Source organism: Papio anubis, chromosome 8, assembly GCF_008728515.1.
Source record: "Papio anubis isolate 15944 chromosome 8, Panubis1.0, whole genome shotgun sequence".
Lineage (NCBI taxonomy): Eukaryota > Metazoa > Chordata > Mammalia > Primates > Cercopithecidae > Papio > Papio anubis.
This window is the reverse complement of record NC_044983.1, coordinates 97,590,900-97,616,253: the sequence shown is the minus strand read 5'-3', so window position 1 is coordinate 97,616,253 and position 25,354 is coordinate 97,590,900. Positions and strand designations below refer to the sequence as shown.

At 36.7% G+C, this 25,354-nt stretch overlaps 1 protein-coding gene across 4 annotated transcripts in view; it reads left to right on the top strand.

Annotated features, from left to right (window-relative positions):
- Positions 1-24,428, top strand: part of RRM2B (ribonucleotide reductase regulatory TP53 inducible subunit M2B) — a 38,455-nt gene extending 14,027 nt beyond the window's left edge. For all 4 annotated transcript variants that reach the window (XM_031669696.1, XM_031669697.1, XM_003903040.4 and 1 more), the window contains exons 3-9: positions 1,883-1,999; positions 2,921-3,054; positions 3,793-3,887; positions 9,056-9,189; positions 14,155-14,259; positions 15,456-15,569; positions 20,688-24,428. In XM_031669696.1, coding sequence (XP_031525556.1) covers positions 1,883-1,999; positions 2,921-3,054; positions 3,793-3,887; positions 9,056-9,189; positions 14,155-14,259; positions 15,456-15,569; positions 20,688-20,840 — 852 coding nt within the window. In that variant the 3' untranslated portion in view covers positions 20,841-24,428. The remainder of the gene's footprint in view (positions 1-1,882; positions 2,000-2,920; positions 3,055-3,792; positions 3,888-9,055; positions 9,190-14,154; positions 14,260-15,455; positions 15,570-20,687) is intronic.
- Positions 24,429-25,354: the final 926 nt, after the last annotated feature.

The following is a 25,354-nucleotide window of genomic DNA, read 5'->3' as shown; positions in this document are numbered from 1 at the left end:
GGCCTTCACCAAGAACCCAACTAGGCTGGCATCCTGATCTTGGGCATTTAGCTTCCAGAAATGTTAAAAAAGAAGAATAACAGTATGCTGTTTAAGCAACCCAGTCAATGGTAATTTGTTATAGCCCCCAGAACTGACTAAGACAGGGTACATTGAAAGACAATTTTTGGCTGGGTGCAGAGGCTTAGGCCTGTACTCCCAGCACTTTGGGAGGCCGAGGCGGGCAGATCACTTGAGCTCAGGAGTTCAAGACCAGCCTGGGCAACATGGCAAAACCCTGTCACTACCAAAAATACAAAAAATTAGCCAGGCATGGTTTTGTGCGCCTGTGGTCCCACCTGTGCCTCTGGAGGCTGAGATGGGAGGATTGCTCGAGCCTAGGAGGCAGAGGTTGCAGTGAGCTGAGATTGTGCCACCGCATTCCAGACTGGGTGACAGAGTAAAACCCCATCTCAAAAATTTAAAAAATAGACAATTTTTAAATTGTAGGTTTCACCAAATTCTAAAGTACATCTCCCTTAATTCCAAAGACTAATTCTAATGAACATTTTCAAAAATATTTCCATTCCCAATGGAAACCATGCCTACGTATAAACTGCTTGGGAGGCTGAGGCAGGAGAATGGCGCGAACCCGGGAGGGGGAGCTTGCAGTGAGCTGAGATCCGGCCACTGCACTCCAGCCTGGGCGACAGAGCGAGACTCCGTCTCAAAAACAAAAACAAAAACAAAAACAAACAAACAAAAAACCAGATTGTTGGTCACCTGTGGTAGCTCACACCTGTAATCCCAACACTTTGAGAGGCCGAGGTAGGAGGATTGCATGAGGCCAGCAGATTGAGACCAGCCTGGGCAACATAGTGAGACCCCGTCTCTTTAAAAAAACAAGACAAGGCCAGGTGTGGTGACTCACGCCTGTAATCCCAGCACTTTGGGAGGCCGAGGCTAACAGATCATGAGATCAAGAGATCGAGACCATCCTGGCCAACATGGTGAAACTCCATCTCTACTAAAAAATATAAATAATTAGCTGGCCATAGTGGCACCTGCCTGTAGTCCCAGCTACTCAGGAGGCTGAGGCAGAAGGATTGCTGGAACCCAGGAGGCGGAGGTTGCAATGAACCAAGATCATGCCACTGCACTCCAGCCTGGCAACAGAGCGAGACTCCGTCTCAAAACAAAACTCAGGTTGTTACCTGCCTGGCATTACTTCTGGATATAAAAGTAGATTGATTACCTGGCAGTAAAGTAGCAGCTACAGTTGGTTAATAGGTGCTTAATTATCTAACACCATAGCAAATATTGTATAAAATGTTAAAGCAATGACTGTTGAGAATCATTAGCTTATTCACTTCAGTGCCTTCTTGACTAGTTTTTACTCTCCCTACTCCCCTTTTAGCCCTTCTTTCATTTGCTCTGGTGCCACTAGATTATGTTAATTTGGATATTTTTAAAGTACATCCTGGCCAGCTTCTTAATTAGCCAGAAAATTTGATTCTGTTGTAATTTTTAAAAGATAAATTTTATTGTGTATGTTTAAGGTATATGACATGATGTTATAAGATACATATATATAGTAAAATGGTTACCATGGTGTAATAAATTAACATTTCCTTTGCCTCATGTAGTTTAGTTGTTCCCCCTCCCCCACCAAGAGTAGCTGTAATCTATCATTTAACAAAAATTCTCAATATAATACACTTATTAGCATAACATTTTTGTTCTATTTCTTTGCAATGCTAACATCTTTCTTTTTCCATAGTTTACTGGTAGTGGGATATTCCTACTTAACTTTACAATGGAAGTTAGTTTCCCAACAGTTTCCCAAACACGTTGAGAAGAACTTAACTCCAAATTAAAATTTTTGAAAATCTTTTTATTCCAGGTCGACTTATCAAAGGATCTCCCTCACTGGAACAAGCTTAAAGCAGATGAGAAGTACTTCATCTCTCACATCTTAGCCTTTTTTGCAGCCAGTGATGGAATTGTAAATGAAAATTTGGTAAGATTTTTCTTGATTTAACTTTTGTTCTCCTTTAGCAGTTAAATGATGATAATGTCATTAAGATTATTAAATTGAGCCAGAGGAAAGATGTCTAAAAAATGAACTAGATGAAGCTTAACTCTTTAAATGTTTTTCTGATGAATTGCTTATCCTTTGACCAGCAAATGTTATTAAATCAAGCATAAATTATACCAATCAAAACTATTTACCGTGCAGTAACATGAGTTTGATTTTTACCCTCAGATGGTAAGCTTAATAGAGAACCCACACCTTAATAACCTTTGGAGCTCTGTAATAGAATACTGGGTTCTGGCTCCCCATTTTGAAACTTAATTATGGTTGATCAGAAGGCATAATTTCTTTTTAAAAAGAATAGAAAGATAGGCCAGGTGCGGTGGCTCATGCCTGTAATCCCAGCACTTTGGGAGGCCGAAGTGGGCGGATAACGGGGTCAAGAGATTGAGACCATCCTGACCAACATGGTGAAAACCCATTTCTACTAAAAATACAAAAATTAGCTGGGTGTGTTGGCACGTGCCTGTAGTCCCAGGTATTTGGGAGGCTGAGGCAGGACAATTTCTTGAACCCGGGTGGCAGAGGTTGCAGTGAGCCAAGATGGCACCACTGCACTCCAGCCTGGCGACAGAGCGAGACTCCATCTCAAAAAAAAAAAAAATGTGTGTGTGTATATAGATATGTATGTGTGTATATATATACTGTGCAACTAATTTACCATGGATAATTGATGGATAAACAGTACTGCCTATGATACTGCTTAAAATAATCCATAAGGTCTTTCTGACCTGTTTGTTATGTGACAGGCAGTTTTTAAGTGATAATGCTGATGTCCGGATTCTGATTTGCAGTGTTTAATGAGAGCCTATAGAACTGGATATGTCTGTTTCCCTTTCTTCTTAGGTGGAGCGCTTTAGTCAGGAGGTGCAGGTTCCAGAGGCTCGCTGTTTCTATGGCTTTCAAATTCTCATCGAGAATGTTCATTCAGAGATGTACAGTTTGCTGATAGACACTTACATCAGAGATCCCAAGAAAAGGTATTGTTGGGATTTTATTTACAAAATATTGCTTGGTTATATTCAGATCAGAATTTATTCCAAAATTCAATGTTAAGGAAAGATTCAAGTATGGAAGTTTCTGAGCATAATATTTTCTATTGCTTAATAATGTATTGAGTTAAAAAAAAAACTTGTTATAGAACCAGTTAACCTTTAGATATTTTATCTTTAAGAACTGTTCAGTAGCATCTTCTGTTTAGAAATTGAATACTCAGATTTAGCTGGTTTTGTATGAATCAGATTCAAACTAATAATTTGAGTTTTATTTCTATTTTATGGGCATGTAAAAATGTATAAAAACTGCCGATCTGGTATCATACCATAGAGTTACAGTTATTATCTCTGATTAAGTTTAGTCCAATTAAGAAAAACAAGTGAGGCCAGGCATGGTGGCTCAGGGCTGTAATCCCAGCACGTTGGGAGGCCAAGGCAGGTGGATCCACCAGGTCAGGAGATCGAGACCATACTGGCTAACACAGTGAAACCCTGTCTCTACTAAAAATACAAAAAAATTAGCTGGGTGTGGTAGCGGGCACCTGTAGTCCCAGCTACTAGGGAGGCTGAGGCAGGAGAATGGCGTGAACCCGGGAGGCGGAGCTTGCAGTGAGCCAAGATGGCGCCACTGCACTCCAGCCTGGGCGAGAGTACAAGACTCTGTCTCAAAAAAAAAAGAAAAACAAGTGAATAACTTTGCTGTTCATTCTTTTGTTTTTACAGGGAATTTTTATTTAATGCAATTGAAACCATGCCATATGTTAAGAAAAAAGCAGATTGGGCCTTGCGATGGATAGCAGATAGAAAATCTACTTTTGGTATGTGGCTCTAATTTATATATGATCAGATTTGCCTCAGGTGATATGACAATATTTTATGTGGTGTGACTAGCCAGTACTAATCAAAGTTACAGCATGGAAAAGGAGTACAAATATCTCAAATGCACCTTTACCAAAATCATTATTCCTAATAATTAATTAGAAAGTGTTGGTAAAATAAAGCTGTTATCTTATTCTACTTAATAAGTTGGAAGTTGAAAAGTTAAGATGTTAGTGCATAATGACAGTTAAATAGGAGTCAGTCATATAGCAATAACAAGAGTATTATAGCAATTCACAGTTTGTACCTGGCTTTTAAGTTTATTTTAGGAATTTTTATTTTTTTTTTAGACAGAGTGTCACTCTGTCACCCAGGCTGGAGTGCGGTGGCGTGATCTGTGATCTTGGCTCACTGCAACTGCTGCCTCCCAAGTTCAAGCAGTTCTCCCTGCCTCAGCCTCCTAAGTAGCTGGGATTACAGGCACCTGCTACCATGCCCAGCTTATTTTTGTATTTTTTAGTAGAGATAGGGGTTTCACCATGTTGGCCAGGTTAGTCTTGAACTCTTGATCTCAGATGATCCGCCCACCTCGGCCTCCCAAAGTGCTAGGATTGCAGGCATGAGCCACCACGCCTGGCCTATTTTAGGAATTTAAAGCAAGTGAAAACTTAACATTTTTGAGGAAACAAATATCTAGTTTCTCAAAAACTAAAGATTAGTGTAATCAACCAGGACAAAAAAACAATTTGTAATAACAGGCTTATTTTTCATAGGTAAGCTAAATGCAAACACCCTTCTGGCTGACTTGAGATCCCATAGCATTTTTTTAAGGAAGTGTATCATATTATGTCTTACACATAATAGTTGCTCAATAAATATTTACTAAATTTAATTAAAATATTTCTATCTTTCATTTGGATAGCTCTAAGTACACATCTCATTCTTATCTGTTTTTAATTGGTGTTCTTTACTTTTTGGTTTTATTCATTATGTGAGGAAGCAAGTCTCAAAATTTTTGGTCTCAGGCCTCTTTGTACTCCTAAAAATTATTAAGAGCTCCAAAGTGCCTTTACTTGGGTAGGTTATAGGTATTGATATTTCTGCATTAGAAATTAACATTGAGATAATTTAAAAATATGTATTAGTGCATTCTAAGATAGCAATAATCAACCCATTACATTTTAATACAGATAACATTTTTATATACGTTTCTGTATTTTCCCAAAAAAAAAAAAAATAGCATGCTTTTAAATTTCTATAAATCTTTTAAATGTCCGACTTAATAGAAAACAGTTGGCGTACCATATCTGCCTTTGCATTCGATTTGTTGCAGTGTATATGTATGTAGTATATGCCTCATTTAAATACATATTATAGTTAGAAAAGGGAGGAATATTTTATTTAGCTTTTCAGATTATTATGAATATGTCATGTAGCTTCTAGAAAATACCATTGTAAAGTATGAGAGACTGGTAGTTAAAAAAAATAAATAATGCCTTAATGTTATTATGAAAATAGTTTTGACCTCACAGGTCTCCTGGGTCTGTAGATCTCTCAGGGACTCCTGGACCACACTGAAGAACCAGTGATGTAGTGCATATATGGGCCAGCATGTAGTACACCAGGGATGAAGCAGATATGTTTGCCTCCTTGCCTTTAGTTAATTTCAAAAATGAGAAAGGCAGCCGGGCATGGTGACTCACGCCTGTAATCCCAGTGCTTTGGGAGACTGAGGTTGATCACTTGAGGCCAGCAGTTTAAGACCAGTCTGGGCAACAAAGCAAGACCCCCATCTCTACAACAAATTTAAAAACTAGCCAGGTATGGTGGCATGCATCTGTAGACCCTGCTACTTGGGAGGCTGAGGGAGGAGGACCACTTAAGCCCAGGTGTTTGAGGCTACAGTGAGCTATGATCCACTGTGCTCCAGCCTGGGTGACAGAGCAAGACCCAGACTCAAAAAAAAATTAAATAGGAATGAGAAAAGCACTGGTTCTCAATATATGTAAAAATCATCTGGAGAATTTGTGGAAAAACTCTTAAGAATCCTGCCAAAAGTGATGTAGGAGGCCCAGATGGGACTGAGAAATCTGCATTTTTGTATTCAGTTGATTCCCTCACAAGGAGCTTCAGAAACACTATGGGAAATGCTGGCTTTAGAGAAAAAAGAAGGGAAAAGGCAGAGTGTTCCATATACACTGAAAATACTAGTATGGACAAGTAGTGATGAAAAATGATGAGCAAGCCCACAGGAAGCATGTATTTCATGAACTACCCAAGAAGGACAACCTAGAAATAGAGAAAACAGAGAAGGCTGGCAGTCACTATGTAACTACATGAGGACTCCAGCTAGATTCTTCATATTGCTTAATCTCAAGGGAAACCCCATTTCGGGTTCTAATTTAGGGTCTCAGAGGAAAGAACACGTTCTAAAATTGTGGAGGGGGAGTTGAATGAATGTAGAGTGGAACAGGGAAAGGGAAAAGGGTGAAGAGTGCATTGGTAACTCTCGTTTTTGGGAGTGGAGCTAAAAGACAGTAACATGGAAATATCGCCTTGCTTTGCTGCACACTGTTACTTTCCTTTAACCAGCTGAGGAAGTGCTATTTTATGAACTGATTGGGCTACCTGCACCGTTACTAGCTATAAGTTGACAAGGACAGCTCTTTCATCTGGCTTAGGGTTTTGCCTAACATTTTTGGTGACCTTCTTAGTGCCTTTTGCACTGAGATCCAGCATAGCAACTATTCTTTCCTTATATCCAGACTCTTATAAGCCTTTATTTTTAGCTAAAGAGAAACTAAGAATATTTCTTTAAAAATTATTGGTTTGTCTGAAAGTTTATGTTATAACAAGATTCAATTCCTATAGAGCAAAAATTTTCCTTATTATATATCTGTATAGATTTTTAAAAATTGAGACATCTTGTTTAATTTTTAAAATATTTTTAAAGAACTTTAAAATACATAGATTAAAACTTAATATATGTAATGAAATTTTATTTCAAGCCTCAAAAAATATTAGCTACACAATCTTAGTACGTTGCCATCATAGAGGTCAGCTGTATCTTAAAAATATATCCAACCTTCCCCTCTCTAAAATGAATCATGAGGCCTTTACATTCACTATAGTTTTTAGGAGAAATGTTCCGGAACCCTCTTTTTATTTCACATATATCTCAAAAAATTGTAAAATATGCCGCCTGTAATCCTTTAATCTTCTCCAAAAAAGAATAGCCTTCTATAACTATGTTATGATTTTCATTCTTTAGTATTCACATGAATGTATAGCATGGTTACAATACCAATTTTCCACTAGGCACGGTGGCTTGTGCCTATAATCCCAGCTACTTGTGAGGCTGGGATGAGAGGATGGCTTGAGCCAGAAGTTCAAACCAGCCAGGGTGACATAGAGAGACCTTAGCTCTAAAGAAATAAAAAAATTAGCCAGGCATGGTGACGCACGCCTGTAGTCCCAGCTACGTCAGAGGCTGAGGTGAGAGCATTGTTTGAGCCCAGCAGTTTGAGACTGTTTGAACCATTAATGCGCCATTGCACTACAGCGTGGGTGACGAGCAAGACCCCACTCTCTAATAAAAATAAAAATACCAATTTTTCTTTTATTCACGTTTGTATTTAATTATAGTCTACTTCCCTTACAGATAATTATCCTTTTGATGTTACCTTAATGTCAATGAAAAATGTATCAATAACTATAAGTTATCTTAATAGTAAGATAAAAGATACAGTAAGTTATATGTTAAACTAATGACAAGTCTCTATCTTAAGAATAGTGATTATGCTGATGATGATTTTTGAAATGGGCTCACTCTGTCGCCCAGCTGGAGTGCAGTGGTGTGATCATAGCACACTGCAGCCTTGACCTCCTGGGCTCAAGCATTCCTCCCACATCAACCTCCCAGGTAGCTGTGACTACAGGTATGCACCACCACACCCAGCTAATTTTTAAATTTTTTGTAGAGATGGGGTTTTGCTATGTTGCCCAGGCTGGTCTCTAACTCCTGCATTCAAGTGATCCTCCTTCCTCGGTTTACCAAAGTGCTGATATTTCAGATGTGAGCCACTGCAGCACTTAGCCTAGAGTGGATTTTAATGTCTTCTCCCATCTAGTACTTCTATAGGTTCCATTGAGTCAGTTCAGGACTTGTTTATTAAGTGACTTCTTTGTGTGTGGTCCTGTGACATGTACTGAGGTATAAACCGTGATGTCATCTATGAAAAAGGTTTGTAATGCACTCAAGCACTCAGCTGCCTGTATCTCACAGTCTAATAGACCAAACCTTTCTCCTTAGACATATATAAATACTTTTCTTAAGCATATGCAGTGTGGTGACATAAGCACCTTGTGAATGACCTTTTGGGTTAGAGCTCTGATCATCCTGCATAATGTTACAGATATGATGCCACTGTAGACAGTTTCTTAATAGGAGATGGATTTCTATGAAGTCCTTGCCTAACAATGAGTAACCTTTAAAATTGGCCCTTTTGTATTTAGCAGAAAACGTACTTTTGCTTATGTTATGGGGATATTTTATCTAATAGATATACTTATTATCCTCAGTTGGGCTTATCTATTTTTTTTTAATTGCAGATCCATGCCAATGGTTTTTGAAATGTTTGCAGATGGTCTGTAAGATACCATAAGTTTCTGAAAATACAAACTTAAGCAACCTCTCCTACTTTCAGAGGAAGACACTTGTCATAAAGTCTACCTTCTACTCACCAGTCTAGTACACACACACATATGTATACATACTGCACACATATGCATGTACCTGCACTCACAGTCATGTGTGGGGCACACATAAATCACTTGTTGTTTTGAGTATGGAAGGTCCTTCTTTGTCCAGACACCAAGACCTATAGAAGTCCATTGTCTGACAGAGGATTTGAAGGAGGCATACCTTTCTGCTCCAGTAGGTAGAGGTGGCACATTTTCTCCTATGGAGATCTTTGGCCATGGCACTAACTTGTGTATTTTGTTTCTTTGCAAACAGTCGTGGTATTTATTGATATATATACACCATATATATCAATAAATATTTATTTATTAAATTTATTTATCAAATATACATATTTGCATATATATATCTAAATGTTTGCGGTATCTGATATTTCAAAAACTGAAATGATTTTATGTCTCCCAGGGGAAAGAGTGGTGGCCTTTGCTGCTGTAGAAGGAATTTTCTTCTCAGGATCTTTTGCTGCTATATTCTGGCTAAAGAAGAGAGGTCTTATGCCAGGACTCACTTTTTCCAATGAACTCATCAGCAGAGATGAAGTAAGGAACGGAATGTTTTTCTAGCTATATTTGTATTCATATTTGATGTTCATCTATTTTTCTTTTCTATCTTTTTTTTTTTTTTGAGATAGGATCTCATTCTGTCACCCAGGCTAGAGTACAGTGGCACGATCATGGCTCAGTGTAGCCTCGCCTTCCCTGGACTCAAGCAACCCTCCCATTTCAGCCTCCCTCGTTGCTGGGACTGTTGCAGGTGCCTTCCCTTGTTGCAGGTGCCACTACACCTGACCTAATTTTGGTATTTTTTTTTTTTAGAGACAGGGCTTCACCATGTTGCCCAGGCTGGTCTTGAACTCCTGGGCTCAAGCGATCTGCCTGCCTCAGCCTCCCAAAGTGCTGGATTACAGGCATGAATCACTGTACCCAGCCCATTTATTTTTCTTTCTCCTGAAAAATACTATGGTGACACAGGTATCCTGGTAATTAAAATAGGAAGTCACGTCATCTTGCTTTTAAGACACTGCATTTTCCTCCTGTGTCTCTTACCATTTCTCCTCAGTCTCCTGGTCATTCTTAATATCAGTGTCCTCCTAGGTTCCCGCGCTGGCCTTGCTCCTTCACTGTATATGCCCTCCTGGCTGATCTTATTTACTGTCATGAAATCAGCTACCATCTAAATGCTCATAACTCCTAAAACTTACCCTTTGACCCAGGTATTCTTTCCTAAGTGCCAAACCCATGTATGCTAGTGCATGTTCGACATTTTCTCCTTGAAGTTCCCCCAGGTGTCTCAAACCTGTTATTTCAGAAATCAAACTCATCATCTTTCTCCAAAAATTTGTTGTTCCTTCTGTTTTTCCTATTTCATTGAGTGTCTCTATCCTTCTTTTCCAGTCATCTAATTTGAAATCTAGGAGTCATTTTAGATTGCTGCTTCTTTTTCAGCCACATCCAATCAGTAACTAAACCTGGTCTCCCTCTGCTTGCTATACCCTTTCCATCTTTCTTACCACTTTTTTTTTTCTTTAACCTTTTTTGGATTACCTTCTCAGAAGGGACATCTCAAAACTTTCCTGATCAATTAGGTGAAATTGGCCACTCTTTCTTTTATGTATCTGCTTGAAACCTGCAACTGTCCATATCTTGGAGTCCATAGTATGTATTGTACTTCTTATTTCTCTCTTCTGCTAGACTTTAAGCTCCTTAGTGCAGGGACTTTGTTGTATTTATCTTTCTGTTCTCAATGTTTTGGCTATTATAGCCATTCAGTTAACATTTATTGCCTATGCTAATCCTTAACTTCTCTGAACTTTGGTTTCTTCAACTATAAAAATTAACCATTTTGTTAGAATGCCATGAAATAGCGTATGTGAAAGTATTTTTTTAAATGCCATAAAATGCTTCGTATAATTACTTTTTGCTTTTTCATGTCTTTAAATTTTTAATAACTTTTGTTAGAAATGTCATATAGGATTGTTATAGAGAATTGAGAGAATAAAAAATCTCAACACACAGAGAACCACATTTACTGTTTTGTTGATTTCTTTATAGACTTTTTTCTACATTTAATTCTATTTAGATATATAAACATATTTTAATCATTCATATATTTAGGAGTTGAGATGTTCTTTTTCCACTTGGCAAAATACTGCAATCATTTTTCTATGGCATTAAGCACCTTTTGAAAATAGTAGTTTTGTTAGATATATGAGCTAATGAATGAATCATTTATTTGACTTTGATAATTAGAAATTTAGATTATTTCCAGGTTTTTTGTTTTACTATGGTGTAAAATGAATACCTTTACATATATATGAGCTTTGTCCTCCCTTTATATTATTTTCCTAAGCTTGATCACAAAAAGTAGAATTACTAAGTTATAAAGCCATGCATACATACATACTTGCAGATTTTTTTCCAGTAATTTTATAACAATTTTCAGCCCCACCTAGCAATGTATAAACATTTTCTACCATACTCTCACCAGAATTTAGATTAATTTGCTAAATGTTTGGCAAATTTGATAGGGGTAATTGGTATTTCATTATTGGTTTTATTTGCATTGTTTATTACTTAAATTGAACACTTTTTTCATAATGATACTAGTCATTTGTATTTTTTCTGTAGTTGCCTACTTTTATCTTTTGCTTTTGTTTCCGGTTTAATATTAACATTTTTCTTATTTAACTCTGAGTGCTCTCACTATTTTAAGGTTATTTCTTCAGTAGTCTATTATCCTTAAAGGAAGAGGTCATGCTTGCTTGTTCATTGATGTATTCCCAATGTACAGTGACTGATTGGGTCCTTTCAACAAGTATACGTTTATAACATTTGTTATATTTATAGCACAAATATAATATAAAATATACATTTGCTTATATTTATTTCATATATTTTCCCGATTTTTCCTTTGCTTTTTAATTTTTGTTCTTTTAACATACAAAACCTTAAATTTTATGTAATCCTCTTCCAGAGATAAATTAATTACACATATTTTCTTCTCGGTTTTTTAACCTTTAACTCTCTAGTACAGTTGGAATTTGTTTAGTCTAAGTAGGATGTAGCATAAATATAATATAGTAAATAATACATTAGAGTTTAACTTAATTTTATTTCAAACACTCTTAGGAAGTTTTTTCAATTTGCCTTGTTAAGTAATCCATCCTTTCTTCATTGACTTGCACTGTCTTCTTTATTATCTATTAAGGTTTTATTAGGCTAAAATCAGTTTCATGGCTATTTTTTCTTCCTTATTGACCTATCAGATTTTATTCTATAACAAACCATTTTAATTATTATAGTTTCATATATTTTAATAATTTGTAGGGTAAATATTGAAACTTTTCTTTTGAAAGTGTTCTTACAAGATTCTGTCCATTTAGTCTATTCTTTTTTTTTTTTTTTGTGAGACAGGGTCTCTCTTTGTCACCCAGGCTGAGTGCAAGTGGCATGATCCTGGCTCACTGTAGCTTTGACCTCCAGGGCTCAAGCAGTCCTCCCACCTCAGCCTCCTAAGTAGCTGGAACTACACACATGTACCACCACATTCAGTTAATTTAAAAAAAAATTTTTGTAGATACAGGGTCTCACTGTGTTGCCCAGGCTGGTCTGGAACTCCTAGGCTCAAGTGATTTGCCCACCTTGGCCTCCCAAAGTACTGGGATTATATGCATGAGCCCCTGTGCCCAGCCTTCCAGATTAACTTTTGAATTAAAAACAATCCCATTTAGGCACTTGACCTCTGTGCCCGCTTGGGACTTGACCTCTGTGTACTTTCCTTTCTTTTCTGCTCTAAAGCCTTTTAAAATAAATTACAAGCACACACACACACACACACACACCAATTCCATTGAGATTTTGATTGGTATTGCGCTCTGTAATAAGTTACCTGTCAGTTTTCATCAACACTTTAACATCTTTCAGCCTTGATGGTAATTTCTTCTTTCTTCCTTTTTTTTTGAAACAGGGTCTTACTGTCACCCAGGCTGGAGTACAGTGGCATGACCTCAGCTTACTATAGCCTTGACCTCCCAGGTTCAAGGGATCATCCTGCCTCAGCCTCCTGAGTAGCTGGGACTACAGGCATGCACCACCATGCCCGACTAATTTTTGTATTTTTTGTAGAGATGAGGTTTTGTCAGGTTGCCCAGGCTGGTCTCAAATTCCTGAACTCAAGGAATCTGCCCACCTTGGCCTCCCAAAGTGCTGTATTACAGACATGAGCCACCATGCCCGGCCTGGGAATTCCATCTTTCTATATCCGACCTCTCTCTCTTTTCATTTTGAATTTTTGAAATTTTCTTTTTGTTTTTTTGATATTTAGCTCTATACTATCTATTCTGTGTTTTGGAGTCCTGATTATTTTAGGTTGACTCTCCTTGGCCTATTCTCCAATTACTTAAGATTCTATACTATTTATTGCATTTGTATAACCATACTCAGGGGTATTTCACAAGTTTATTTTCATTTTTGGTTGAGTTATCTGTAAGATCATCTCTGCTTTATATCGCTTCAGGTGATACTCATCATTGTTCAGTTTCCATTTTCTTATTATTTGCTTATTGGTATTTTTTATTTCTATTTATTTATTTATTTATTTATTTTGTAGAGACTGGGTTTTGCCATGTTGCCCAGGCTGGTCTTGAACTCCTGGACTCAAGCAATCCGCCCACCTTGACCTCCCAAAGTGCTGGTTACAGGCATGAGCCACTGAGCCCCACGTCAGTTTCCATTTTCATTGGAACTGAATTTATTTTTATCTTGAGCCTTTCTTTTTTTTTTTTTTTTTTTTTTTTTAGACGGAGTCTCGCTCTGTCGCCAAGGCTGGAGTGCAGTGGCGCGATCTCGGCTCACTGCAAGCTCCGCCCCCTGGGTTTACGCCATTCTCCTGCCTCAGCCTCCCGAGTAGCTGGGACTACAGGCGCCCGCCACGTCGCCCAGCTAGTTTTTTGTATTTTTTAGTAGAGACGGAGTTTCACCGGATTAGCCAGGATGGTCTTGATCTTCTGACGTCGTGATCCGCCCGCCTCGGCCTCCCAAAGTGCTGGGATTACAGGCTTGAGCCACCGCGCCCGGCTAGCCTTTCTTATTTAATTACAAATGTTGTATTTTTGAAATCTGTTATTTAAATACTACTCATTATTTTTCAATCATTCCTTAATTATTTTTGAAATTTAAAAATTAGTGAATTTTCATTTCAGGCTTTCTTGCTTTATTTTCCTTTCCAAAATGCTTTTATTTGCAGATTGTTTGTTCATAAATTAGTTTTTCTATAATGTTGATGAACTAAGATTTGCTGGCATTGAACGTTTTTGTTATAGGTTATTGTATTGGCATTTAATGAGATTTGAAGGAAGGAAGTTCCTAGTCCTATTAACCCCTCTTCCATTTTCCAGAAGTTCTGCGTTGTATTCCTAGAACCACTTTATATGATGCTTGACCCATCACTGTGTGCAAATAGCTGATGAACAGTTATTTGACAGTGATGTTTTTCTTCTCTTTTAGGGACTTCACTGTGACTTTGCTTGCCTGATGTTCCAATACTTAGTAAATAAGCCTTCAGAAGAAAGGGTCAGGGAGATCATTGTTGATGCTGTCCAAATTGAGCAGGTAAACCAGGAAGTTTGTGTAATTAGCACATCTCTCTTTCTCTGATGTTTGTTCCACCATTATATTGACTCATATGAAATTTCGTAGGTCAATAAAAATTTTGTAGGTCATTTTGTAGGTCAATAAAAATACCAGCAATTTTATTATGGTCGATCTGACATTGCCAGTACATGATATATTACAATTATTATGTCAGTTTACAATTTGCTTTATTCAGTCAGTCTTTATTATATATTAAGGTTTTATGTATACTAAAACCTGTTTCAGGGCTGTTTTTCTGTCTTACTGATCTCTGTCAAATTTTATGCTATAATCAGCTAATTATAGTAGCTTTGTATTTTTATATTTTTAGTGACTAGAGAACAGTGATGATTTTTTATTTGTTTTGTATTTTTAATAATGTAGCGAGGTACCTAGCTTGAAGCATACACAAATTTTTATAGAAAGAATAAGTAAATTAATGAAAAGTAACAATTAAGTTAGAGTATGTGAAGATTTCTTACTAGAAGGAGCTAGATGTTCTACTTACGATGTGTTTTTATCATTCTAAAATTATTTTTTTTTTTTGGTAACACCGCATAGTTTAACAGGCATAGTTTGTATACTGGAAGAGGAAAAAGGCATAACAGGCACTTTGGTATCTTTAGTCATTTTGAGAACTAAATCCAAGTGGTTAATATATTTTTATTTTTCCTCTTAACACTTTACCACTACATAGTCTTTCAGTATGGTTAGAGCTCATTTTATCTCCCAACCCCCAAATCTGTTTCTTTCTTTTTTCTCATTTTCTTTGTTAATTGAGTTTTTCTCTCTTTCCCAGCTCCCTTCCATGGTCATCTTCTTTATGATGATCATCTTTGAATCTTTTTCCAGATATTTTAGAACAAAGTATCTTTTTTTTTCTATTGAGAAAGCATACAAATCCAAGTCTTATATCTGCTACTTTAAGAAATCCAGTAATTTGGTAGTTCATTTCCATTTATTTTGGCTCTTTGAAAACGTGAAAAAATGTGAATAGTAATACCCCAACCATTTTTAAACATACGGACATCATTTGCTACATTGAAAGAATTTATCCTAATATATTTCCTTGGACAAAATCAGTCTTAGAAATAAAACAAAAGTTTTATTTCTATTTGGAACATACATATTTATAGTTTTGTTTATACTTTATTCTGTTTTTGTTTTCATCCCAGGAGTTTTTAACAGAAGCCTTGCCAGTTGGCCTCATTGGAATGAATTGCATTTTGATGAAACAGTACATTGAGTTTGTAGCTGACAGATTACTTGTGGAACTTGGATTCTCAAAGGTAATGTGTTTAAAAATGTGATACTACTAGTTAAAATATTATAGGAAAGCAAGGACCCTAAAATATATTTTACTGAAAGCATTTGTAACATACTGTTCTATTTTTTAAATGTCCATGACAGAGACTTGTTTCATATGAACAAGGTTTTACAAAATCCTTTGAAATTTAAAATTAATAACTGAAGTAGGAGGCTGGTAAAATATTAGAACTAATAAGCTCAATAAATTATTTTGCAATAATTTCAGCTATATATTTATTTATTTATTTATTTTTTATTTATTTATTTATTTATTTTTTTTGAGACGGAGTCTCGCTCTGTCGCCCAGGCTAGAGTGCAGTGGCCGGATCTCAGCTCACTGCAAGCTCCGCCTCCCGGGTTTACGCCATTCTCCTGCCTCAGCCTCCCAAGTAGCTGGGATTACAGGCGCCCACCACCTCGCCCGGCTAGTTTTTTGTATTTTTTAGTAGAGACGGGGTTTCACCGGGTTAGCCAGGATGGTCTCGATCTCCTGACCTTGTGATCCGCCCGTCTCGGCCTCCCAAAGTGCTGGGATTACAGGCTTGAGCCACCGCGCCCGGCCTCAGCTATATATTTAATAGGATTATTTTCAAGGGGTTAGGTTTAATATGCATATGTATATTCAGGTATGCATATTATAAATCTCCATGTGTCTATGTTGTAGTTTGGGAGTTAATATTTTTAAATATGGAATAGTTATTAGGAAGACATTAACTGTCATAATGTAACTCTTTGAACAGAGTTATCCAAGTTATTTTTGTCATTTATCAGAGATAATGTACCTGAATTTCATTACGTGTTATTTTCCTATTACTTAAGACATGGAGCCTGCGGCCACACTATCTGGGTTTGAATCCTTGTTCCACCACTTTCTAGCTGTGTGACCTTTGGCAAGTTGCTTAACTATCTCAATTTCCTCATCTATAAAATAGAGATAGTAATAATATTTACTACAAAGGATTGTTGATGAGTTGATACTCTTAAAGCACTTAAAATAATATTAGACACATAAACTCACACTAGATGGTCACTTTGTACTTAAGTGAAACACAGAAATTCACTATGTACTATACCATGGTAATTAGAAATTACAGATTTTGATTTCTTGTCGTGAAAAATGTAAATTTAAATTGTCTTTAATGAGAATCCTTATGAAATCTATGATGCTGTGGTAATCATTACCTATTTTGCTAATGTTGTATTAGCAGATATAGCAGAATTATATTCTGATAACCACCCAGGTACTTAAAGAGTCAAGTGTGGCGTAGGTTTTTTTGGTAAGATGAACTACATTTTAACGTTTTAGTTGCAAGATCTTGTCTGTGTTTACTAATTAATGAGAAATCAAGATTATAACTATATTAATATAATCTCTTAAACTTATAAACCTCACGCCTGTAATCCCAGCACTTTGGGAGGCTGAGGCGGGTGGATCACAAGGTCAGGAGATCGAGACCATCCTGGCTAACATGGTGAAACCCCGTCTCTACTAAAAATACAAAAAATTAGCCAGGCGTGGTGGCGGGCACCTATAGTCCCAGCTACTCTGGAGGCTGAGGCAGGAGAATGGCGTGAACCTGGGAGGCGGAGCTTGCAGTGAACTGAGATCGTGCCACTGCACTCCAGGCTGGGCGACAGAGTGAGACTCCGTCTCAAAAACAAAACAAAACAAAAAAACTTATAAACTATGTGTATTAAAAGAAATTGTATTTGCTCATAACTTTTACCAATATTTTTGTTATTAGAAAATGAATTTGCTTATTTAAGCCTTATAGTGAATTCGCTATTCTTTAACCCGTTACCATATCCTCACATCCACATGTTCATGTTCTGCTGCTTATTAGAAAACTGCTGACCCTTGGGTCTGATTTTCCTTTTGGGAACTTGCTAACTGTAGGTATGTAAAACATGCCACCTCCTGCAGAAAAAGATCTAAACACAATGTAAAACTTTGTTTTTCCACAGGCTTCAAAATATCTGAATAAATTCTAAAATGCAGAAATTATACAGGCCTTAGATTTTTAATGCAATAAAAGTAGAAATTGATTTAATAATTGCCAAAAGCTTCATCTACTTAGAGATTAAAAAATATATCCTTTAGGTCAGGTGCAGTGGCTCACACCTGTAATCCCAGAACTTTGGGAGGCTGAGGTGGAAGAATCACTTGAGACTAGGAGTTTGAGACCAGCGTAGGCAACATGGTGAAATCCTATTTCTACAAAAAATTAGCCAGGCATGTTGGCATGCCTGTAGTCCTAGTTACTCGGGTGGCTGAGCTAGGAGGATCACTTGAACCCGGAAGGCAGAGGTTGCTGTGAGCTGAGATTGTGCCACGGCACTCTAGCCTGAGCAACAGAGTGAGACCCTTTCTCCCTCTCTCTCTCTCTGTCTCTCTCTCTCTGCATATATGTATATCTCCTTTAAAATGTGATTTAAAATGAAAATAAAAATTAATTGAAAATATAAAGTAAATGACAATATGATTACTATATATCAAAACTCGTAGGAGCTGGGCGTTGTGGCTGACTCCTGTAATCCTAGCACTTTGGAGGCCAAGGCAGGAGGATTGCTTGACACAGGAGTTCCACACTAGTTTCAGCAATATAGCAAGACCCTATCTCTACAAATAAAAATAATAAGGCTGGGCACAGGGGCTCACGCCTGTAATCCCAACACTTTGGGAGGCCGAAGCGAGTGGATCGCCTGGGGTCAGGAGTTGAAGACTGGCCTGGCCAACATGTTGAAACCCTGTCTCTACTAAAAATACAACAATTAGCTGGGCATGGAGGTGGGTGACTAGAATCCTAGCTACTCAGGAGGCTGAGGTGAGAGAATTGCTTGAACCCAGGAGGCAGGTTGCAGTAAGCCAAGATTGTGCCATTGCACCCCAACCTGGGCAAAAAGACCGAAACTCTGTCTCAAAAAAAAAAAAAACATACAAAAAAACCACCAAAAACAAGCCATTTAATTTAGTTTGGTCTTGGTTACTTTGTCCGTGCTGTGAATGACTTAGATCTAATTTTTTGAAAAGTCTTCAGTTCTAAAATCCAATGAGTCTGTGACTGTTGGTTCAGTGCCCTTTCACTGTATCTTGCTGTGTATCACAGCTCCAATCTTCCCTCACTTTTTACATACAATTTCTGATGGGGGAATTTCATAGAATTTCACTCAGCCACACACAGCATACGAGTTTTTGGAAAAAAGATATATAGATATTTAAAGCTTTATTTAAAGATATAAATCACATAGCTTGCAATTCACCCATTTAAAATGTACAATTAATAGTTTTTAGCGTAGTCACAGAGTTGTGCAACCATCATAACAACCTATTTTAGAACATTTTTATCACCCCAAAAAGAAACTCTATCTCTATTAGCAGTCAGTCACTCCCCTTTCCTCCCCTTACCCACCTTGTCTTAGGCAACCACTAATCTAATTTTTGTGTCTGTAGATTTGCCTCTTCTGTATATTCTATTTCATACAAATGGAATCATAATAATATGTGGTCTTTTGTGTTTCTCTTCTTTCCTTAGTGTAACGTTTTCATGGTACCTTCATGTTATAGCATGTATCAGTGCTTTATACCCTTATATGACCAAATAATATTCCACTGTATGGATATACCAAATTTTATTTATCCATTCGATGGGCATTTAAGTTGTTTCCTCTTTTGAGCTATTGTGAATAATGCTACTATGAACGTTCATGTACAGATTTTTGTGTGGATGTATTTTCATACCTCTTAAGTATACACCTAGGAGTGAAATTGCTGGGTCATATGGTAACTCCATGTTTAATCATTAGAAGAACTCCAGATTGTTTTCTAAAGCAGCTGCACAATTTTATATTCCCACCCTGTATGAGGGTTCCAATTCCTCCACATCCTCACCAACACTTATTACCTGTTTTTTAAAAAAGTATAGCCATCCGAGTAGGTATGAAGTGATATCTCATTGTGATCTTGATTTGCTTGTCTCTAATGGATAGTGATGTTGAACATCTTTTCATTTTGTATATCCTCTTTAAAGAAGTATTAGTTTGTCTATTTAGACACTCTGCCCATATTTAAAATTGGATTACTTGAATATATGTTTATCTGTGGTGTTCTTATTTTTTGCTGGGATACTCCTAAATTGAGAAATCCTCTTCTGTTACCCTTGTGAATCACTGAAATATCCCACACTTTCCATCAAGCTGTATCTCCAAGTCTGCTTCTTGAATTCTTTTTCTTTTTTTTGAGATGGAGTCTTGCTCTGTCAGCCAGATTGCAGTGCAATGGCGTGATCTCGGCTCACTGCAACCTCTGCCTCTCAGGTTCAAGCAGTTCTCCTGCCTCAGCCTCCTGAGTAGCTTAGATTACAGGCACCTGCCACGATGCCTAGCTAATTTTTGTATTTTTAGTAGAGACGGGTTTCATCATGTCAGTCAGGCTGTTCTCGAATTCCTGATTTCAGGTGATGCCACCCACCTCGGCCTCCCAAAGTGCTGGGATTACAGGCTTGAGCCACCATGCCTGGGCTTGCTTCTTGAATTCTGAAGTAGTAAAAAAGCTTCTTGTTAGCATAGTCCCCCTTTTTATTTGGAGACATCTAGTGACTATGGATAACATTTATTGTGTCTTCCCTGATCATGGTCCCTTAATGACAATTTGTTGATTATCTGTTCTCTTATTAACTAAGAAACATATTTAGAACCACAGTAGATTGTTGCTAATTTAACATTTTATAGTATCATGTATGTGTGACTAATAGTAATACCTATGAAAAATGCTCATGGTGTATTGGATATCTCAAGCTGTGAGAACATTTTCAATTGGGCAGTATTAAATATTTCAATTCCTGAAATAGTTGTGTTTTTTTCTATTTATGAGAATGCCAGAGATGCTAGTAGAGTTTCTTGAGGAGGTTAGTGGTCGATCTTGGGTCATCTTACGATTTGTCAGCCTTGAGTGCCTCCAGGGTCTTAGGGGAATGATGGGATCTTGTAACTGACTAGACAAGTTTCCAGAAACCTGACCTCTGTTTTGGTCATCTTTGCTCTTATTGTGGGATGTAATTTGATCTGTTCAGAATGTCTAATGATATTTCTTTCCTTTTTAGATTTTTCAGGCAGAAAATCCTTTTGATTTTATGGAAAACATTTCTTTAGAAGGAAAAACAAATTTCTTTGAGAAACGAGTTTCGGAGTATCAGCGTTTTGCAGTTATGGCAGAAACCACAGATAACGTCTTCACCTTGGATGCAGATTTTTAAAAAACCTCTTGTTTTAAAACTCTATAAACTTGTCATTGGTAAATAGTAGTCTATTTTCCTCTGCTTTAAAAAAAATTTTAAAGTATATCCTTTAAAGGACTGGGGGTTTGCTCAAAAGGAAATCCAAAACTTATTCCACACAATTTGCATTTATGTAATTTTCCTGTTTAACAGCAAGAGTGTGGCCTAAACACTTTTGTCTTGTCACTGAAATAAAAGATGGCATTATGTGGTTAAGAGCATGGGGTGAGGGGTCAGACGTGAGTTTAAGGTTCTGCCCTTACTCCAATGTGTGACCCTTGGCAAGTCAGTTAATCTTGGTAAACCTCAGTGTACTTATCTTTAAAATGGGAGTAATAGTAGGTCCTAAATTCATAGAGTGGATATGAGGATTAGGATGCAAAAATAAATGCTTAACCAACACTACTACTGTTAGCACCATTACTAATTATTATGTCGTTGATAATATTAATTGCAGTGATGTTGTAATAAAATACTTTCTTTTCCTTAAAGTAATTGTGATTCTAGGTCCTAGGATCTAGAATTAGATCTTTGTATTTTTAATGCTTAGGGGAAGAATATAAGTATCTCCTTAAAAAGAACTTAATTCTCATTAACGCAAGAATAAGTTCTTTGAATTCCTTAGTATGTAGTAAAGAAAATTTAGTTTTTAGTTGCTTTGGGAAGCCTACTTACAGAGTGGAAACCAGGAGGTTATCATGGTAGATGACCTTGTAAGAAAAATGATTCTTCTTCAGAAATTAAAAACATAACTATTGCCAGATTTAGCCCTGGAATGTTTAGAATCAGGCCAGAATAGCATTTTCAAATAATATTCTAAGAACTATTAGCCCCTCCAGATATTTTGTAGGGGAAAAATGGGATTCTATGGTCAGATGAGTTTGGGAAATGCTGAACACTTCATTCTTTAGCAAGTACAGTCAGTACATCAAAGACTGAGCAGTTCAGTGTGGTACATAAATTTATCTCGCCCTGCATATTCCCAACATACTTAACACAGATGTTTTTTACCTGTTAACATCTCACCCAGCTAGTGTTCCTCAGAACAAAGATTGGAAAAAGCTGGCCCAGAACCATTTATACGTAGATGAAGGGCTTATGGACTGAAAGGGAGAACATGGTAGGGATTATTGAATCATTTCAAATTTATGCCAGGCTGAATAATGTACCAGCAATTGACTTTGGCTGTGTTTCTTTATGGTTTTATAACTCTTGAGCTGTTGTTAAGAGATAGTTCTTTTAATGTGACTATGCTACATGCTAGCCAATGATGAGGGAAAAGGAGGTTTCTCTAGAAGAGACTGATGAAAGGCCGGGAACCAAGGTTTTTGAGAATTCTGCCCCTATTTGTTTTTAGTAAGTATCAAGAGGTAGCCTGAGCCTAGTTAAAGTTAAACCTGTCTTTGGATGAAGAAGTCTTAATACTGAAATACTGAATTTTTAATACATTATTATTTGGTGTTCTGTATACCCCTTCAAGCAGTTGTTTCCCACTCCCAACAAACTGTACTTTATACAGTTCTGAATGCTAAAACTTAGAGATTTTATCTTTGCATAAATTTTGGCTCCATTCTTTCCATAACAATCTAATCAAAACTGGGAGTTCTCAAGTGAATGCAAAAGGAGCAGGCCATAACTTTATTTGTTAGAGAGACTGTCAGAAACTTGAGATCTTTTGGCCTACGATAATACCATTAATTTTTGCAGTGCTTCACAGTTTGCTAGGTGTTTTTACATCATCTCATTTGATCTCAAAACAGCTTGACAGAGCAACTGTAATTGAAATATTACAGATGGAAAGAATGAGGCTCAGGGAAGTTAAATGACTTGGCCAAGATCTGCTCATCGTCACTGTACAGTATTTTTTTTTAGAGGTTGTAATGTCTCATATTTAGTCCTTTGCCATCTACGTTGATTTGCTTTTGTCTGTTTCCTCATTAATTGAATATACTTTAAATATATACATTAATTAAGGTATCAAAATATAGAGAAACATTTGAACTATATTCAGGTAATATGTTTAAAGATATTTATATATTGCCATACAAAGACTTAACATTTAAAACTGATAATATCTGTAATGACATCAGAATGAGAGAAAAAAAGTTGTACAGTGTATATTCCTTGTTTTGAATCTAAATCTTTTTCGTAGGTAATGACTGATGCCTTAATGTGAAGCTTATTTATAATAGCAATAAACCTAACTGGATTTGGATGAAGAAGTCTTAATACTGACATACTGGATTTTTAATGCACTGGTTTGTTATTTGGTATTCTGTCTCTTTTTCCAGGCCTCCAGGTTGCACATTTATTTATTATGTTCAATACTTTGGTTCTTAGTTCTTAAAGAATCAAGAAGTTGTGTAATCTTTTAAAAATATCTTGCAGGTAAAGAAAAAAATTAAGAGTGTGTTTACAACTGTTTTCTCTTTTTTACAGCACATGTATTTAAATCATTGCTATAATAAAGTTAAGTTCATTATTTAGGAATATAAAAACTTGTAGTTCTATGATAGATTGCATTTATTAAAAATGTTTCATTGTAGCACATAGAAATATGGCCAGGAAGGACTTGAGAAGACAGTTTGATCCATTGCTTTTAGACAGGACTGGGTTTTGCTGTCCAGTCATATACAGTAATAGTTTTTCTTACAATGTAAGCTGACCCCAGTCTTGTCTTGATATTAATATATGAAATTTTTATAATTGTCTCATTTAGAAACATCCATATTTTTCTGCTTTTTCTATTGCCATTTTTTATTTGTGCATGAATTGATTATTGAGAAAATGTAGCAGTTTGCATATTTAAAAATTAATCATTTTGCATTTTACATTTAAATATGCTAATATCACTGTCATATAATTCCCAAATTTCATTTGTAGATATTGAGCTAAGGGCTAATGTCAGGACCTGATTTTTAATGCTAAAGCTGCAGATGGGCTAAATAAAAACCAAATTAGTCCTACAATCAGGTATTATGTTTTTAAACCAAGTTGAGTGAATTGATAGTGGACTTGGGAAATATTCCCCATTAGAATCTGGATGAGTGGCACAGAATTGAAATCTCTTTGTTTCCCACCATTTCCCTTTAAGTGCTCTGCTCCTTTGTAAACAGTTAAAGATTTGAAAGAGAATCTGATATTCTCGAGGGATTAGGAAGAAAGGATTTAATCCCTTCAATTTGGGGCTTAATCCTGTTAAAGAAAATGTAAGTGAAAATGGAAGACTGGAGAGAATGATTGCTTTTTGTACAGTTAAATAAGGTCACAATATTCTTACGTACTTTGTTTTACAACTGTGTTTTCATTTTTTCAAATGTCTGGTCATTTACCAAAGTATTTACTATTTGCTGTGTACATAGAAAGTTTTATTATGTGTAGTCTATCTAAATTTTTTTTTTTTTTTCTGAAATACGTTATCGTCAATCAAGCCAACCCTGCATGTACAGAATTTGTTTCTTTTCCAAATAAATTAGTTTTCTTATTTTTTTGGTTCAGTATGTTGAAATAAACTATCATAGCTTCATCATTTTGTTCATACCCTAATAAAGGAATGTATATATTTACTATTTGTGTCTGCAGATAAATACATACTGGTTTGTTCAACTGTCACCCCGACCACAGTTTTTACATTAAACGAGATCCCCAGTTCTCTCACCTGTCTTTCTCCCAATCCATAAGCCTCTTTTCATGTCTCTCTGTTTCCAGCTGAGATTCTACAAACATCATATTACTAGTAGTAGCACTCATACCAGTACCCTCAACGCTGTCCCTTATCTGCTTTTTACCATACATAGAAAAATTTAGAAAAACCCCCACGTCTGTTTTGAATGAAACAACTTAGTTTTTCCAGTATTTGCACCCCAGCAGCCAAATGCTGCTAGAAGAAAAGTCATACAACGAGGCAGTTAGATTCTCTACGAATTCATGATTACCCTATCTCAGCACTATCTGGAAATCCGACTACAATTTCCTGGTAAACTTGACCTCCGTTGTGCACAATTGCTTTTTCACACCTCCTCTCTCTACCTCTACCCCTGTTTCCCAAAGAGGTGACCATATCTTTGTGGACTTTGCACGCATAGAGATATTCTCAGAGTTCGTAGAAAACTTTGACAATATAAGAGCCCCAAATCCAGAACTTAAGAAGTTAGCAGTAGATATAAATTCCCATGTGTTTTTTCTGCTGTGGAGTCATTACAATCAGGGAGTGATTGAAAATATATGGGACTAACAGCCATTTAATTTTGGGGACTGCTGCTCTCATTCCCACCATGCGGTTCTCCCAGGGCTGCCAATCCGCTAGTAGGCACTGCTTCTGTCTGGGCACAGGCTTAAGCATGTGATCCAGACTGGGCCAGGTCCTTACCTAGGGTTTTCCTAGTTGAAACTGAAGAAAGAGAACTGCTTTTATTCTAAAGACTAGCTAGAGAGTCCTAGTTCTAAACTCTCTGAGGCTCAACTGTGTTCTTTGCGTAGTTTCATTTTCAAGG